We start from the raw sequence: 17,525 nt of genomic DNA, 5'->3' as shown, positions 1-17,525 counted from the left end.
AAAGGCATAACTGACCGTACCTCATATGCGACGGGTGATTTGTTAAATTTGAACATTTTAAAGACACAGAACTGACCGCACAGATACACACACAGCTGTAACTGAGCACAGTTGTTCCCAATGAATGCCAAGACACGCTGCAAGTACTCGTTGCAAAGCAAGCGTCATCTATTAGTGTACACAACAAAAGAAACCTTAATTAAAAAAAAACCCTCGTATATATATGCATGAAAAGTGATTACTCAAATTCGAAATTCACATATTGTAATATCACACTAAAAATTATTATTATAATTTTTTTTAAAAATCATACGGAATTTCGTAGCAATAATCATTGAAAAGGCGATCGAGAAATGAAATAGACTTATTGAACAAATAGACAGATTGAATGAATTAAAAAGTGAAGACTCAAATTTGAAATTCAACATTTTTTATTTTTTAGGAAAAAAAAAATTTCAGTGTGTTCAGAAACTATCTTGTGGGGTGCAGATTTTCCACCCAATGTATGCTTTTAAAAAAAATAATAAAAAATTGCTAGGAGTACAGAAAAGTCTCCCAATAGTTTCCTTTTCTTGAAAATAGTTGCGTTTTTTAGCCTTTTCAGGCCATAGTCGTGCCTCATGCCAAAAATAGTTGCATTTTAGTCGCCTGTGGCAACCCTGTAATATTTGTCCTAGAATGTTCTATATTGGCTGAATAATGAATACAAAATAGGTGACAATTCTATATAAGGCCAATAGAAGTCCTAGAGTAGGGTAATATCTTACCTGCTCTATGTTGTGTAGAAGGAGGAGATGAATTTGGTAAAGGAGATGATATTGGAGGAGGGGGCACATTAAGTGGAGGCATAATAAAAGAAGCATTTTGGAAAGGAAAAGGTGGTCCGTATGTTCCCTGTCCAATTCCTGGATTCTGAAATGATGGTGGCATCATATTTGGAGGAGGTACAGTTATTCGAGGAGGCCATGTCTGAGGTACAAAATTTGTGGATGGCCAGTTGAAATTTGGAGGACCACTGAAAATATTTTAAAAAGAATATTTTAGCATTTTAAAATAGAAAAAATATATATTATACAGAGATACATGAAAGAAACTGATGTAACAATAATCCCTAACCCTTTACCCGATTTAATGTTTTTCTTTCTCTAAAGCTTGTGATATGGCCTCATCCATCGCGACGGTTAACAAGGGATGCGTTCAGGAATTAGGCAGAGGTTCCTGTTCTAAAAGTTCACTACAGCCTCCAGTAACACACGATAAGCCCGCGGGTGAGCCCAGTGATAATACGGCTGCTTCCTCCGAGAGCTGGTGAGGTGTCCAAAGGCACGGGCCCTTCCTCTGCATGAGTCTCTGGTCTCCAGAGACAGTCGGGGGGACAGTGTGTCTGGCGCCAATGGAATGTCCAAGAGCCAGAGAAGGAGGTTAAGAAAAATGAGGGCCACTGAAGCGAGTGGCAGAACTAAGAGGCCTAGGTCCTCTGATGCAACGCCCTCACCCAGTGTGCCAGCCGAGAGAGGATGTTACTCCTGCAAGGAGAGCTCAATCCAGGGAAGTGGTTCCCGCTAGTGGGGATAGCCGAGCTGGGGAAGGGGACCTAACTGGGAACCTCCAATCTGGAGTTTCTTTTGCTTGTTCTGTCAAGTTGACCAAGATTGTTATTGTCAGGAAGGATTTTCCTTCGGACAAGCTTTTTCTGGGAGACTCCAACAACATCCTCAAAGCGATCTTAGCGCAGACTGACGCCATTCCCGGTGGCGAAAGAATGCCTGAGATCCAGGGTTGGGGTTTTGGACGTCCTTAACTGGTTTTGGACAGGACACGTGGGTTTTACAGTCTTAAACTGGGTAAAACTGTCCAAAACCTTGAACTTTGGTAAAAGGTAAAAATTCTATAGGTGTAACCATTGTCAGGGGTCTGTCTAGGTTTTTCTGAGAGGTACCAATTTTGTGAAAATTTAGACATAATATGTGAAAAATTAAAAATGATATTAAAAAATCAACACAAAAACATAGTAAAAATATAGATTTATCGTTTCTTAAGGATACAAAAATAGAATTTAAAGAAAAAGTACTTTGTGAAACTACCGTTTTTCCTAAAGTTGAATTTGTGAAACTACCGTTTTTCCTAAAATTGAATTTGTGAAGGTACCGCTAAACGGTAGTAAATTCAACGTGGACAGACCCCTGATTGTACACATGATAATTACATGTATCAATAAATATTTGATATTTTTTATACAATTTACTTTAACTTATCAAAAGAAGATAATATAATATAATAGGAAAAGGTTTATAATTTTTGAACCTCCATAATTCATTGAACAACAAAAGTGAATACCTAATCCTTTAAATATAAATATGTTTTTAATACTGATAAATAATATTTTTGCGTAAGGATAAATAATGCAATATTAAAAAATAATAATTTTTTAAAAAAAAATACTAAATTTGTTTAAAAATTAAATATTTTTTTTAAAAATTTTTATATTTTATTTTTTAAATTTTTAAAAATCAATATTTTTTTTAAAAATTTTTATAATTTCTGCATCACAGGATGATAAAAAAGACATCTATTTTCAAAAAAAAATTGTTTTTAAATATTACTATATTAGTTTAAATTGAAAATACAAAATAACTGAAAAATGTATTAACAGTTTTGAAGGGCATAACATCAGTTTCAGTTACTGACACTGGTGATGTATCACCACTTTGCTAAAAGAATTGAACATGAATGAAATAACAGTATTCTTGAATAGTAGGTACTATAGGTAAATAAACCTGCTTATGACTAACCAAGCACTTAGTCAAGCACCTGCTCAGATCTACAACAGCAACCTACTAAGAGGAGCGTTAGTTTTATAATATAATGAGTACACAATAGAGTGGATTAGAGGTTACTTTAATGAGATCCTTAGACGACCTCATGCTTACATTTATAGGCGCTGATGAGTTACCCAAACCTGTGGAGGTGGCCCTTAAGACCAGAGAGCAATTCTCTGATCAGGGCACCTTCTTGTGGCATCTTCAGAGACTGAACCCACTGTTGTAGTCTATGAGCTGGAGGGTTCTACAGAATGCTGCGGGGCCAGGCATTTTTAGGTGGATCTTTGAGGCTGAGCCTGAAGACGTGGAAGACATTGTGAGGGTCAATTATAGTGCACTCACTGGTGTGGATTGTGGCATCTTTAAGATTATCCACGATCCTAACAAGAAAAAGGCAGCAGAGGCTCCAACAACATCGGACGCCCTCTCTGTCGAACCTGAAGACCAGAGGGATGAACCTTGGAAGGCTAATTCCCCTAATCCAAGGTAAGTTCAATTGGGGCTCTTAATATTTTCAGAGCTAGGGTCGGACGTTACTTTACAACCTGATTCACCAGCTTTTATGCTTGATATTGATGAAGCAATAGAGCTGTTAGAGGGAGATCTTTCTTCTAAAGCTAACCAGGATTGGTAGGTGCCATTCTGGTTTTACTCATATTGCTAACCAATTGTGGCAACAATCAAGATTGGTCAAATTAATCTCCATCATAGCATTTCTGCCTCTAGCCTTATGGCTAAAAGGTTAAATGATGGAGAACTAGATATTGCTCTTATACAAGAGCCTTGGACCCGCAAGGGTAGAATTATGGGTCTCAGCGTTAAAGATTTTAATATTTTTTATGAAACCCGTTGTGACCTTCTCAGGGCCTGCATAGTGGCTAGGTGTAATCTAAATGCCCTTAATCTTGTCAACTTTTTCAACAGGGATTTAGTTGCTGTTAAGCAAAAATTCTATGACAATGAGACAATTTCTGACTTTGTCATTGTTTCTACCTATCTCCCCTATGAGAAGAAAGACCCATTGGCTGATATTACTAAGGCTATAATTGCCACTGTAGATTCATCTTCGGCTGCGATGCAAATGCTCACCACACAGTGTGGGGCAACAGTGATTGTAAAAAGTGGGGAGATGTACTAATGGAATATATCTTATATTTTAATTTGTATATCCTTAATAAAAACAATGAACCTACCTTTGTTACAAGTTACAGAAGGGAAGTCATTGACCTTACTTTATGTAACTCTATTTCCACAGATTACGTTACTGATTGGAAGGTATCTGAGGCAGTTATTGCTTCAGATGACCAACTAATTACTTTTTCTATTAAAGGCCTCTCTAGACGGAAGGTCATAAGGAGGAACCCCAGAACAGCTGATTGGGGTTCCTTTAGAGCAGCTTTAGAGAGGAAGATGGGAAGCTTCTCTGCCAAGTACAATAATGCTAATGATGTGAAGTGGACTGTTGACCAAGTGCAACAGATTCATATCATATTTCATGTAATGTCAGAATTCCAATATAATCACCAAAAATTGGCATTTACATTGAAATAGATACCACAAAAATTTTCTTTTGAAAACTAAATTTTTATTGAGAACAACACAGTTCAATGGTATCCTGCCTACTAGCTCCACTTTCACACAAAATAAAAATTTCAATTTAAGATCAATGAGTCACAAGAATAAATATTATAAATTAGTAATAATAAAACGATATAAAAGAATACAATCTTTGAAGAATTTAGAATATTAAGTAATAAACTATTCAACAATATAAGTAAATTATTTTCCAATAGAAATACAAAAATAACTTACTTGAATGGAAACATATTAACTGAAAATTTTAATTAAAAAAGCATGAAAATACCGCAGCTAAGCCCGTTCCTAAATTTGAATAACACAAGTGTAACATGAAAAGGGGAACATTTATTGTACATATCTTCATGTTGCATTGTTTCGAAAATTGAAAGGGATCATATTTCCAAACAGTTTGTTTAAATAAATTAATTAGCGTATAGCTTACAAGAAAAGACTATTAAAGGACTTCCACACCGGACTGCTAGTCACGTGATCTCAGCTTTTGTTAGTTCGCACCAGAGAGTTTCTGTTTTGTAAAGTGGCATCAAGCCGCTTTAATTTACTTTTTGTCACCAAATTGTTCTTGGAAAATTGTAATTTTTGCTTTCAATTTAGAATATTCCAACACTTTAAGATTTCCACTATTCATTTTTCATCTCGTACCATAATTTTTAACTGGGTTAATTTCCTTTATTTTATCATCCCTTCGCATTTCCTGATTTATAAATCTCAACACTCATAAGCCTAAACTTGTAGATAACGTAAATTATTACCAAAAATGTTGATTTCAGTAAAAATATTAAAAGGTGGCGAGTGTGATATTGAAGTAAGAAAACATTGAGTTTCAGTTATATTTTAAAATTTCTGTCAAGTTCATTAGAATATCTGTTCATAAGATGCATAAAGCTTCTGTATATTGATTGATTTCTAGTTATACTTTTTTACAAGTGTTAATTACAGTTTAAATCCGTGATTCCTAGGTGTCTGCTACTGCTTCTGTGAATACTGTTAAAGAAATTGTCGCTCAACAGCTGAGGATTCCTGTGGATCAACAAAGACTTGTTTTCAAGGGAAAAACGCTTTTGGGTAATTTAAATAGTTTTTCTTGTGTCATCTCAGTTTAATGATATTTCTTTTTGAAAAACCTAACCCTGGTGGATTTTTCTGGGTTTTTCATGTTTTATTGCTTTTTTTTTTCTTCATAAGAGTGGGCAGGGATGAGTACCTTACTTTAAAAAAAGTTTTTATTAATAATTAAGTTTAATTTTATAAATTGACTTAACATATAGGTAATTAATGTGTAATTAATACGAATAAATTGGTGCAAAAGTCTGAAAAAAGTTTCTTCTGGCATCACGATACAAAATGTTATATGTATTACATACATCACACACTTGAAACCTATTTTAACACCGGATTACTTTTTATTTATATTTTAATCTTTAAAAATATTTGAGGAATTTTTTTTGCGTCGAAAGTGATTCTAAAGCACTGACTAATCAATGGCTATATGATCAAATCTATCCAAGAAGGTGACTCTCTAGTCTCCAAACACCTGTTTTCCATAATGAGAGGAAGGCTTGTCAAAGACAATGACTAATCATACAGAATCAAATCCTACAAAGTCAATTCTCCACACATGTATCTGTTTTCCATAGTGGGGAAAAGGGGGGTGAAACCTCATTTCTGTTAGTTTAGTATAAAGGGGTAGTATGAATTTATCTGTTATTGGAAAGGAACAAGTTTTGTGAATCATCTGTCCAATTATTGCACATTTCATCTGTCAACCTTCATCTATGTTGAGGTACCCCACCATAGAATTGACACGCCTTTTAGACTAGTAATTTGGAATTGTATTTTTGTAGTAGTAGACACACTACAGTACTACCCCACTAGAATTATATCTGAGATAGAATTCGATGAACGGATACCACTTGTTGATTCATTGCTGTTTTATGAATAGCCGGGAGAGCTGTTTTAAGAAATCCCCTTACTTTCTTAAAGCTGTATTAAGTTCATGGTCGTGGTCGCTCCTGTGCTTACTTTTAGCAGTCGAGTGTATATGTCGTGTTATCGAGACGGAGAAGAAACAGCGTGCGGAAGACAGTGTCGCAGTCACAAGTCAACTGTTCAATGTGGAATTGGCGTGTTCAAAATGCTGTGGGCGTTTTTGCCAAACTTGATGGTTTTCTACTGCACCAGAACTTGTTACTAAATTTTATTTGATCATTGTGTTTAATTTAGTGTAGTGTGTTTTCATGCAATCACTGTAACACAGAAATTGAAGGAGCTCATCTAAACGAATGTTTAAAAAGATCTCTGGAAACTGTAAATAATTTGTTAGCTGCAATTGGAATATCATACTCCACCTGCCCCTTGACAGAATCACAGCAACAACATTGTTGCAGTAAGATTTTCTTTTTCTTCTCTTTTCTACAGAAATTTACTTGTAATATTTGAATCATGCATTTAGATAATCATTTTTTGATGCGCTCTATTTACGCCGATGGTAATGTAATGTAATTGATTTAATGTTTCGATTGTATTTTTTAAGCAGCTATTGATATGTGAATTTAAAATATCCCGATATATTTAAAACAGTATGAAAAATTCGAATTGCGCATTTGAGTATTTACTTTTTTAGGTAGTATTTCTATAGAATTTTTGGCAATTATTGCTATTGATTTTTCCATAGTTTTTAAATCCGTTATTTTTTATACAATATTATTTATTACAGCGGCTTAATCTTAAAATAAAACTAGTATGATTCGCGTGATTTCATCGTCATTTTTTTTTATGGCAGTTACTACTAGGGATTTCATTATTTAATTTTTTTTTTTATTGTGGTGATTACTTAAAAAATGCAAAGGAAATAATTTAACAAAATGCGAGAATATGATCCATAACATTAGAATAAAAATTATTACATGTTTAGTAATATACAGGGTATCCTCACACCTGGAAAGTCATGAATTCTGGTATTGAACAAAATTTGTCATGACTTTAACTATTTTTTTTTAAAAAGTCATGGATTTAAGTCGTCCAAATTTTTCTTTTAAAATGGAATTACCTCCTCCAATTTTTTGGTGTTTTTTGGCGAATATCTGAATTTGTAACAAAATCCCCGCTCACAGTCATATTTTATTACAATATAAAGTGTTTTTATCATGTTCTTTAAAAATTATGTTCTTCCTTTCATTTTTTGAAAGAATGCCATCATTTTTAAAGCGAATTATCATTAAAACTTCTGTGATTTCAGAATTTTTGTTATTTATTTATTTTATCAATTTCAAATTCTAGCTGAAGCAAGCCAGTTATTGTCGAATTTTTTTTTAAATTCAAAAATGAGAACAGAAAAATCAGGAGTATTTCTTTTCTTTCGGATGAACAAAAAAAGTATCTTTATAATATAATTCTGCAGAAAAAATAACTAAGTATTTGCTTTTGTATTTTTTCCGCTATTTTATTGCTTCAACTCTTTCTTTACACTATTTTTTTTAAATATAAAATCTATAAACATGAAAATGCAGAATGTAACAGTTTTGTTTATACCTATCATTGCAATTAATGTCATCATAATGCTTTTTTAAATTTATTGTTATGTTTTTGTTCGAGAAAATAGTGACTTCGTTAAGTCAAAAAATTTCTTGGAATTAGTCATGACTTTTAAAATCTGAAATGTAGCAGATACCCTGAATATATATGTTTGTTATTATTAAATGTATCTTGCAGAAAGATATTAATGCTTGAGAGTTTTGTCGCAGATTCTGCCACAGGGTATTCTCCTGAAATTGAAAGGGGTGAATTTAGTGGAGTTAAGGGACAACGCATGATGAATTATAAGCACAACAGATAGTCAAAAGAATTTGGATTTAAAAGTTGCCAAACTCTTTTATGCAAATATTGCTTTCGATGCTGCCGCGACTGTGGAATTTAAAGAAATGGTGACAGCTTTGAAACCAGGTTACTCTGGCCCTACTCGCACCGATTTAGGACGGAAACTGTTAGATGATAATATTGAAGCAGAAATTAAGAAAGAAACGCGAAGTATTACTAATGTTACATTATTATTATATGGATGTAATTAGGGATGCAGTACTAGCAACATGTGTTCCTTCATTTTTATTCAATGCTGTTGATTGTAAAAGTAACATAAAACATCAGAATATTGTGCTGAATTAGCAGAAAAAGAAATACAATGATGTATCACCACAATGATAATTATATAGAACATTGTAAGCACTATATTGATCTCCTCGCTGATGATATTACAAACATGTGGCAGAAGTTCTTTCGCAATTCTCATCAGTCTGTTTGAAAAGAGAAGATTGGTCTAATGCTACCCGTTGGAATTCATTGTATTGATATACATATTAAGAATTACCATAAGTATGCAGAAATTCCTACAAGCATTTGGACAAGGTTGCAATATATAAAGAAGCATTGCACGTGCAAAAACATTTATTAGGACTGTGCGAAGTATTAAATCTGATGCGGGCAGAAAAAAACCAATATATCTACTGCTGTTGAGGTTTAATAGTGAAAATCTTTGCCCTTATAAAAAACAAATTGATAAAAGGATGAACATTATACATTGTGGATCCTAAATATACAGGAAAAACCTCTGATATGTTACAAAAAGCTGAGGAGTGGTTTGAAACACCCAAAATGGTTGATTCCCCTCATCAGCTACAAGTTAAAAGACCCAGAAATATTTCCACCAAGCATGTTTAATGCTGATGTAATCAAAATAATTTAGTTCATTACAGTGGTGGAAATAGATTGAAACGTGTGTTAATGATAGAGATATGACAGGTTTTTGCAACTTTATGGTTGCCCTAAGCAAATATCCAGCTAGCTCTGCATCACTGGAATGAGTTTTTTCTACTTGTGGACTGGTTTGGTCAAAATTGAGAAATAGACTGGGTGTACAAAAGGCGTTGAAATACCTAGACATTGAAGAATTATAACACTGATAACCTGATCGATTTATAATGCATTTCCTCTCTGCTGGTGTTTATTTTGAATTAAAATCCTTATGAAGTAACTTTTATTGTAGTATGATTTATAGTCAAATTTTGTTTTTTGTATGAAACATATAAATTTTTCTTCATGAATTCGACAAATAATTTTTCTTTTCAGATTGTTGTTAGTTTTTTTTTACCATAGGTTCATATTTTAGGTTAGACTGCATATATACACTGGTNCTCTTAGTGGACAACATATGCAAATTTTGCACGGTTTGGCTTACTTTTGAAAGAGTTATCGCTATTTTTGTGATTTTTCCTTAATTTATGATAACCAGTGTATTTCAATAGAATAGCTCTTTAATATAACAGAGGATAAAAAAGAAATCAGTTTTAGTAAAACCCACTTTAGGGTAGGTAGGTTTTTTGCAACCCTGTTTTAAAGATTACTTTTTAACTTAAGGTGCCTTGATGTTTTTATTTCCATTGAATGATCTCAAAAAATTACTGATGCCTCACTGTTTAGAGTTAGAAGTGGTTGAAATATGATTATTCCTGCCCTGTTCTATATCTTAGGTCAATTATCCAGATTTTTTTTTTTTAATCCACTTGTTCTGCCCATAGTGTTAAACTGTTTGATGAGGTATCCCAATAGGAAGAAGGAAGAATCATGATAACTTAATTATATATAATAAACTAACAACAACATAGATGTATGACATGCTAGCTATTAGGTAACAGAAGACTGGCAACAAACGCCAAATAATAAAGTCTCTCTGAATCGGTGAGGTCTGGATTCTGCAACTAAATACTGTCATTATCCATTGACATAGAGGTTTTTTTTTCCCCTAAAAAAGGTGGGATTATCATAACTATGACAAATTGGTTCAATTTGCTCACCGAGGAAGGAAGGTAACGTTTCTGCAGAGGGAATCTCTGATCTTGACACCTCTTTCTTCTCATTGGTTCGTCTCTCTCCTTGGAACTTATCGAATAAGATATATCAGTTATCAAATGACCATTTCCAATTACTTGTTCACGAATAACTTTAGTTCATGAATAACAGTGTTCAGTCTGAAAAATTAGTTTGCAAGTGTCTAATCAAAAGCTGAGATTAATATAAGTTCTGATATATAAGTTCTAATATAAGTTCTGAGATTAATAAAAGCTGAGATTAATATAAGTCCTCAAAGATGCCATAAAATGATTTTAAACTGCAATTCATATTTAATTCAGAATATTTTATTCGTTTTTAAATGGGGTGAAGAATTAATTAAAATATGCATTTTGAATTCAAAGTAATCATTCATAAATCACAAACTAGTCTAGGAAAGTAAGCTGAGACTTTTAAAATGTTTTACTTTAACCTTAATATTTTTGTTCAATTGGGATGAAGAGTTTGTGAAAATTACCTTAAAAGTTTCAGGTGTAAGGAAATTTTATTACGATGCATTGCAAAAATTGCTTTTGCCGTCAACACTTTGGCAATTTCACATAAGAACTATGTTGTATAACTGATTATGAAAGGTTCGTAAAATATTCTAAATTAACTCCAATACATTTTATCCATATCGAATTAAAGGTTTCATAAATATAAACAGATAATGCAATTATCAGTCAACATTGAGAAATGGAAGAACTTTTTTAGTATTTTACAATTTTCTGATGAGCTCAATTGCAGTTAATATTTGTGACTTTCCTTTTATGAAGAGAAGCAAATTATGAAGCTGTTCCATTTATAAATTTTAAAAAAGAAGGGAATAAAGAGTTCAATCATGGGTATTAATCATGTCTTCTTCTGTTGAAAGAATGAATTTTGTTTACACTGAACAAGAATGAGACTTTTATAATGAATAGGCCAAATAAATTAACTTAGTGTTTTAATTACTACTATGCTTAAATTGTAATGCTAATTTTAGTTAAAGCCTATCAAATTCTCTTATTTCTACAGTCTTATTATTATTAAATATTTCTTTTAGTAAATACATATCTCTTCATAAATTTAATTTAAAATTAAATTATCAATTTAAAAGTTTAAAAATTTTTTTTATTTTATTTAATAACTGTTTAAATTTACTACATTAAAAGTAATCTATTAGTTGTGTTGTTTAAAAAATTTCAATTGAAAGTATTAAAAATTTAAGTGATTTTGTTTTCAATCAATCGAAAGTATCATTTAAGTGATTTTGTTTTCAATATTCGGCCATATTTGTTGCATACCTAATTAAGTAGCAATAAATAAAAAAAAAATTTAATTTTAAATACGATTTTTTTTAATTAAAATTTTAGAGTGTTAAGTATAATCTTGTTTACATTTACAATTTAAAAACTCCTTTAAAGTGTTGTTTGCTATCATCCCAACAACAGGACCCTATTTGCACAAATTCATAAAAGCAGAACTCTTAAAAAAATTCACAATTTTACAAAAATAAGATCTTTCACAAAATGTCGACAAGGACAGATTCTTGGTAAATTTAAAATGGATTTTAATATATGATTTGTTTAATTAATAAAATTTGATTGCTATTTTTATAGTCCTTTATAAAACTAGATTCTACTGTACTCATTTGCGTAAAATATTGTAAAACTTCCTTTATTTTAGTTTAATAAATTCGTTTAATTTGTTATTCTTCCCAATTGTTGTTTTCACTTGATATGATATGTTTGAATAGCTTGGAAATAAATGCTGCAATTATAAATTCTCCAAAAAATCATTTTATATTTCTGGTTGAAAAAGGGTAACTTTTGTGGTGATTCTTTAAATGGTTTATATCTTTCTTTTATGCAATAATCATTGAATTCTTACAGATTCTGAATCTTTGTGTGACTATAATATTGAGGAGGGTAACAAACTCCATTTGTTTGTGAGGGAAAGTTCTCCCGATGAAAGCACATCTCAAGCCGATTTTTATGAACTATTACAAAAATTGCTGGAAAAACACTTCATTCCTGACGATGTTGAAAAAGTCTTGGAAGAATTTCGTAAAGTAGGTTCTTATTTTGTCTTCATTTATTTAACCCAAATTACAATGAAAAAGAGTAACAAATAAGAAAAAACTCTCTTAAATTTAAAAAAAATTGGAATAAAATCTAACTCATATAAAACAAAAACCAATGATTAAAAAATGCAATATATTTCGAACTTAATTATGAGGAAAAAAGAAATTGATAAAATGCAAGAAAAACTTATTAATCAAATCAAATAGAAGCACTTGAAAATTACCAACTGGAAACCATGGTTGAGAAATGAGTTACCATAAATATTAAAACCCCAAACAAGGCAGGATATTTTAAGATCATCTGAATTAATCTATAACATACGATTAAAATAATAAAAAAAACATCTTGTCTGTAATAATAATGTATTATCTGAAATTATAAAACAAATTGTCATCATAAAGCACGTATAACAAAAATTAAAAAAATCTAACATGCCAATATTCTTGAGGCATCTAATCAACAACACTCCAGGTACGAATAATGGAATCTTCAGGATGCACAATTGGTTTGGGGAAAGAAAAGAAAAAAATCTGAATGGATCATGGTATATGATAATTAAGTCATCTTATTGAAAAAAGTTTGTTCTTATGTAGGCAAATATTTTCATGCCACTAAAAGCAACTATTTTGTTCTGTGGCAACCCTGCAATAAGTCAAGTAATGCTTGTGGGTTGTATTATCTTAATTATTGTTTCTACTCAATTATGAAACATTAATTGTTTTTGAAAGATACTGTGTGAAAAATATCAATTGTATGTTTTATTTAAACCTCAACTAAAAGTAATGAATCAATCTCAAAGCACATGAGAAAGTCTGGTGATGTGAGGGTGGGCATAGTATTAACTCATAAAAAGTGGCTGCATCCATATTTGATGCAGCTCTGATAGTTTCAAATGATTCTCTAAAAATAAGCAAGAAAATTCAAGATAATAATGAGTATGGTTATTTCATTGCAACATGGTTCTTATCAAAAATACTTTTTTCTTAACACAATATCTATTTTTGCAGCTTGTAATAATTTATTTTTAAAATTACCTCCTCTTTTGCAGTTTTTATCATTGCTTAGTAAAATTATGTTTTTAACAACAGCATATTGTTACATCTATTTTCAAACACTAAGTTTTAATACTTAATCGCTTCCCGTATTACCCCGAGTTAACTCTGGTATGTACATATTGCAAATATTTATTATCCCGAGAAAACTCGGGCGTAGTAGAAGTTGTCAGTTTGTTTTGTTTTATCAAGTTTTTACTCGACTGAGAAGCAACAAAAAACGTTACTTGCTGTGTTTGGAAATATGCCAAATTTTGTTTGGGAATTCGGCTGTCGGATTGTGGGACTGTATCATGGTGCATAGCGTTTTTAAAAAGTGCTTAAAGGTGATTATTTTTGATTTTCGTTTTTTAAGAGCTCTTTAGGGTGGTTTTAAAAAGTGTTTAATTTTCCCTTTTCGAAAAGTGCGTTTTTCGCATTCTATTCAATGTTCTCACAATTCATTAAACCACAATCTATTTCGGCATACATTGGTCCATAGCGTATGCAGGCGCCAATCATTTTGCATGTTTGGTGAAATACTTTGCAAGTCTGTATGAGCATCTGCTGAGCTGGGTTCAGTGAGATTATTGCCTTCTCATGTGCAACTCTGCTGCATCTGCTCAATTCCAGACTTCATTTTCCACCCTCTGATATGGAACCATAAATATCTTTTGATCATTTTATAATGGCTAATATAATCAAGAAAAGAGTTCTTTGTCAGAAAATTATTTTGCATTTTGTTAATGTATACAGTGCTTAGAAATATTTTTGATTGCTTAAAAAGTACTTAAAAAGGTGCTTATTTTTTGTTGAACGAATTGGCTATGCGCCCTATGTATACTTTGTGTGATTTCATTATCTACGATGGTTACTGAATTTACATACAGGAAAAAAAAATAAACAAAAAAGGCGTATTACTTCACTAGTGTTTGGAAATTATCACTTTGTGTTCCTTGTTTTAAAAACTATCCTATAAAAACTCATATTTAACTTTTTTCATTTGTCCGAGATAACACTGGATAGTAAACTGGTGGAAAATTAAATGTTTTTTTATACATAAAAAAATTTAAAAATTCAACTTAAAACTTGTGTATTATGTTTTTCTCATTAATGAAGTAACAAAAAATAAATTGGTCCAGGAAGTGGTTAATGAATTGATATACTGTATGACTTGAGAGGCCTTTAATTTCATTGACTGTCGAGGAAGTTTATTTCTGTAATTAAGTGGGGAACTATGAAAAGACAAACTAAAATTTAATTTTCTTCCAGAATCTATCTGACCAGTTACGTCATCTGAGCCTCGATGACATTGAACGCATCGCCACTTCTCATTTGGAATCTTGCAGAGGTCAACAACAAAGTGAAAACACCGCAATGGCCAGTTAAAGCCTCTTCAGACATTGCTAACTACATAATAATTCTTAATATTCCACTAGAAGAAGCCTTTAGTCCCCAAACATTTTGTGCGGAAGACGCTGTGTGTAAACCATCAATTATTTTATTCATTCTCTCATCAATTCATTGAAGGCAAAACTTTGGGTATTTTTAGTATAGACGTATCAAATTTACTTAAAATAGTGGTGTATTTTGTTCAGCTATTTAAATGTGATGATCCATTTTTATTTTCACAAAAAAACTCTCCTTTTTCAACAACAACAAAAATAGGTGTATCATGTTTCTTTTTGTATTTCAGTGTTTGTGCTTAAAAGTGTTATGATGAGTCTTTTTTAAGCATGTTTCTCATTTACAACTATATTGTAAAACTGTAAATATTTTGCTTTCTTTGATTTAACTGTATGATACATTGAATTTTGTTAACGTATTAAAATCTTCTTAACTTTATTTGTGTTTCATTTCATTTTCAGGGAGGGTCAAAAATAAATAATTATTTATTTGTTTTTCTTTGTAGTGCTCCGTGTATTACTTATGCTCAAACTATGAAATAATTGTGTTCTTAATATGTCTTGTAAAGTGGCTTAATACCGATATTTGTCAAAAATATGCCCAACTATTATCCTCGTGTGTACTTAGAACTTAAATGGATTGTTTTTGTAATCAGTCCAAATAATGTATTAAATATATGCATTTTAATTGTAACTTCATAAATTTCCCTTCCTAGAAAAAAGTTATAATTTTACTGATTCCTAAAACCCTTATTCTATGAACCCTATCTGATTTGGTGAGAGTAACATGTTCTATAATTATTTCCTACTTTTTATTATTTAAATCATCTGACATTTCCCCTTTGAACATAGTGATGGCCAAGGAGACAGAATAATGACTCAAGTATTGTGCCTCTTTTTCAATCATTTGTTTTGAATGGGGACATAACATAGAGTTGATTTATTCTTTCCGAAAAGACAAGCAAAGACACATGATGAAAAGAGTGCAATACTTGGCATAATATCACAAATGTTGGAGCACAAAATTTTTTAACCAGCTTTATTTCGATATTACAGATTTGCAAATAATCGCAGCTTTTGAAAGAGATAGAGAAAAAAGATATTTTCGTTAGTCGCGTTTCTTTAGGATTATTGAATTGGTTTTTTAAAGCAAAACTAGTTTTTTTTTCTTAACAAATAATTTTTAATTAATATACTGCCTTTATTAGAAAATTCAAATAGTTCTCGTCTTAACGCCTTATCACGATTCCCTAAAATTTATTCATTTATAAGAATAAAAAACTATATTCTAATAACGATAAATAAACTACTGTTGCATTTTAGCGTAATACTCAACAATTTGTCTAAATATGAAATAAAATATTTATTCTAATATAAAGGTTTTCAGTGCCGAATGGAGAAAAATATAAGATTAAAGAGTTTAATTAGAAATTTTACTTTGTATTTAATGTACAATCAATCTAATTCCATAAATTACAAGGAAAATTGAATTGTACACGCAAGGTGACTAGTAGAAAAGCTTTCGAAATTTAAATAAAAGATAAAAAAAATTAGAATTTTTAGTTTATACTAAATGTAGTTTCAAACTAATTAGTATAATTAAAAAAACCTTGCTTTTATTGTGATAAAAATTGCAATTTATGCAACTATTTATGAGTTATAGGTAAATATATATTTAATAATTTTTATACAGAAAACCAGCAACTTAAAATGTAACATTTAAATTATTTTATTTTGCAAACAAAAAAAATCTTAATCATTTTATAGACATTAAAAAAAATTATAATGCTCCTCTATAAAAAATGTAAATTTCTTAAAACTTTTTAGCCAATTAACAAATAAAATATATACAAAGGTAAAAGCAGTTGAAATTTTATAAGAAAGGTTCAGGATGTTAAATTTTTGCACCACAGCCAGTTGTTAGCCTTGGCTGTCTGAACAGTTTATTCCATACCACTCCATCACATGCTAGTACACTGCACTAATTTACACCTATGCAACTTAGTGCAACAAATTCAGAAAACGTAACATAGAAGTGGCTGAGTTGTATAGGAGTAAATTAGTTTGAATTAGTGCAACAAATTCAGAAAACATAACATAGCAGTGGCTAATTCTACACTTTAATATACTAGTAAAATAAAGTATTTCCAATATAGCACTATTTTTAAATAAAAAGACGTCAATATTCTTTATTATAACAAAAGCCTATTTCTCCCCTTAATAGACCGTCGCCAATAGCCCATTGTGCAGCTCTAGTGCGACGTAAATTAACAACAACAACTCCCCTTAATATTGAAACATAATATTTATAATGTACGAGGTATTATATTACCGTGTACTAATGTATCCTGCCAGGGACCCCTATTAAGCCTCTAATTGTTTCCCCTTTTAGGGTAACATTAGTACACATCAATATAATACTTGGTAGAATATCTATATTAAGGGGAGAAATAGACTTCTGTTATAATAAAAACTATTGACATTGAATTTCCTCATTTTAAAGTTATTCAACACACTCTTATATATACAGTCAACCCCGCTTAAAGGGATACCATCGGTTCCAGCCAAATCTTTGCTATTAAGCGGGTAATTCAATTAGAAGGGGAGTGCTATATTCAATCTTAAATTCTGAATTTTTGTGAAATTTTGCTTTTTAATGGTATTTAATGCGTAGTATAGCGTTTTGATCAAATAGACTCAGTTTTATGATCAATAAATAATTAT

The 17,525-nt window shown here is 31.2% G+C and overlaps 2 protein-coding genes across 2 annotated transcripts; one reads left to right on the top strand and one right to left on the bottom strand.

Annotated features, from left to right (window-relative positions):
• Positions 1-767: 767 nt before the first annotated feature.
• LOC139424879 (uncharacterized) lies at positions 768-4,851 on the bottom strand (the record flags this gene model as incomplete). Its single annotated transcript, XM_071176941.1, is given in 2 exon segments — positions 768-1,015; positions 4,635-4,851. Coding segments are annotated over 2 exon segments (262 nt in total), but the record flags the coding sequence as incomplete, so codon positions are not given.
• Positions 4,852-4,920: 69 nt separating this feature from the next.
• On the top strand, positions 4,921-15,240 carry LOC107451380 (ubiquitin-like protein 4A). The gene is made up of 4 exons (XM_021146184.2): positions 4,921-5,223; positions 5,378-5,483; positions 12,173-12,351; positions 14,668-15,240. The coding sequence occupies exons 1-4, from the start codon at positions 5,176-5,178 to the stop codon at positions 14,782-14,784; spliced, it is 450 nt and encodes a 149-aa protein (XP_021001843.1). The 5' UTR covers positions 4,921-5,175; the 3' UTR covers positions 14,785-15,240.
• The last annotated feature ends 2,285 nt before the right edge of the window (positions 15,241-17,525 follow it).

Source organism: Parasteatoda tepidariorum, unplaced genomic scaffold (assembly GCF_043381705.1).
Source record: "Parasteatoda tepidariorum isolate YZ-2023 unplaced genomic scaffold, CAS_Ptep_4.0 HiC_scaffold_563, whole genome shotgun sequence".
Taxonomy (NCBI): domain Eukaryota; kingdom Metazoa; phylum Arthropoda; class Arachnida; order Araneae; family Theridiidae; genus Parasteatoda; species Parasteatoda tepidariorum.
Note: the sequence above shows the minus strand (reverse complement) of the source record. Positions and strands in the feature narration are given on the sequence as shown.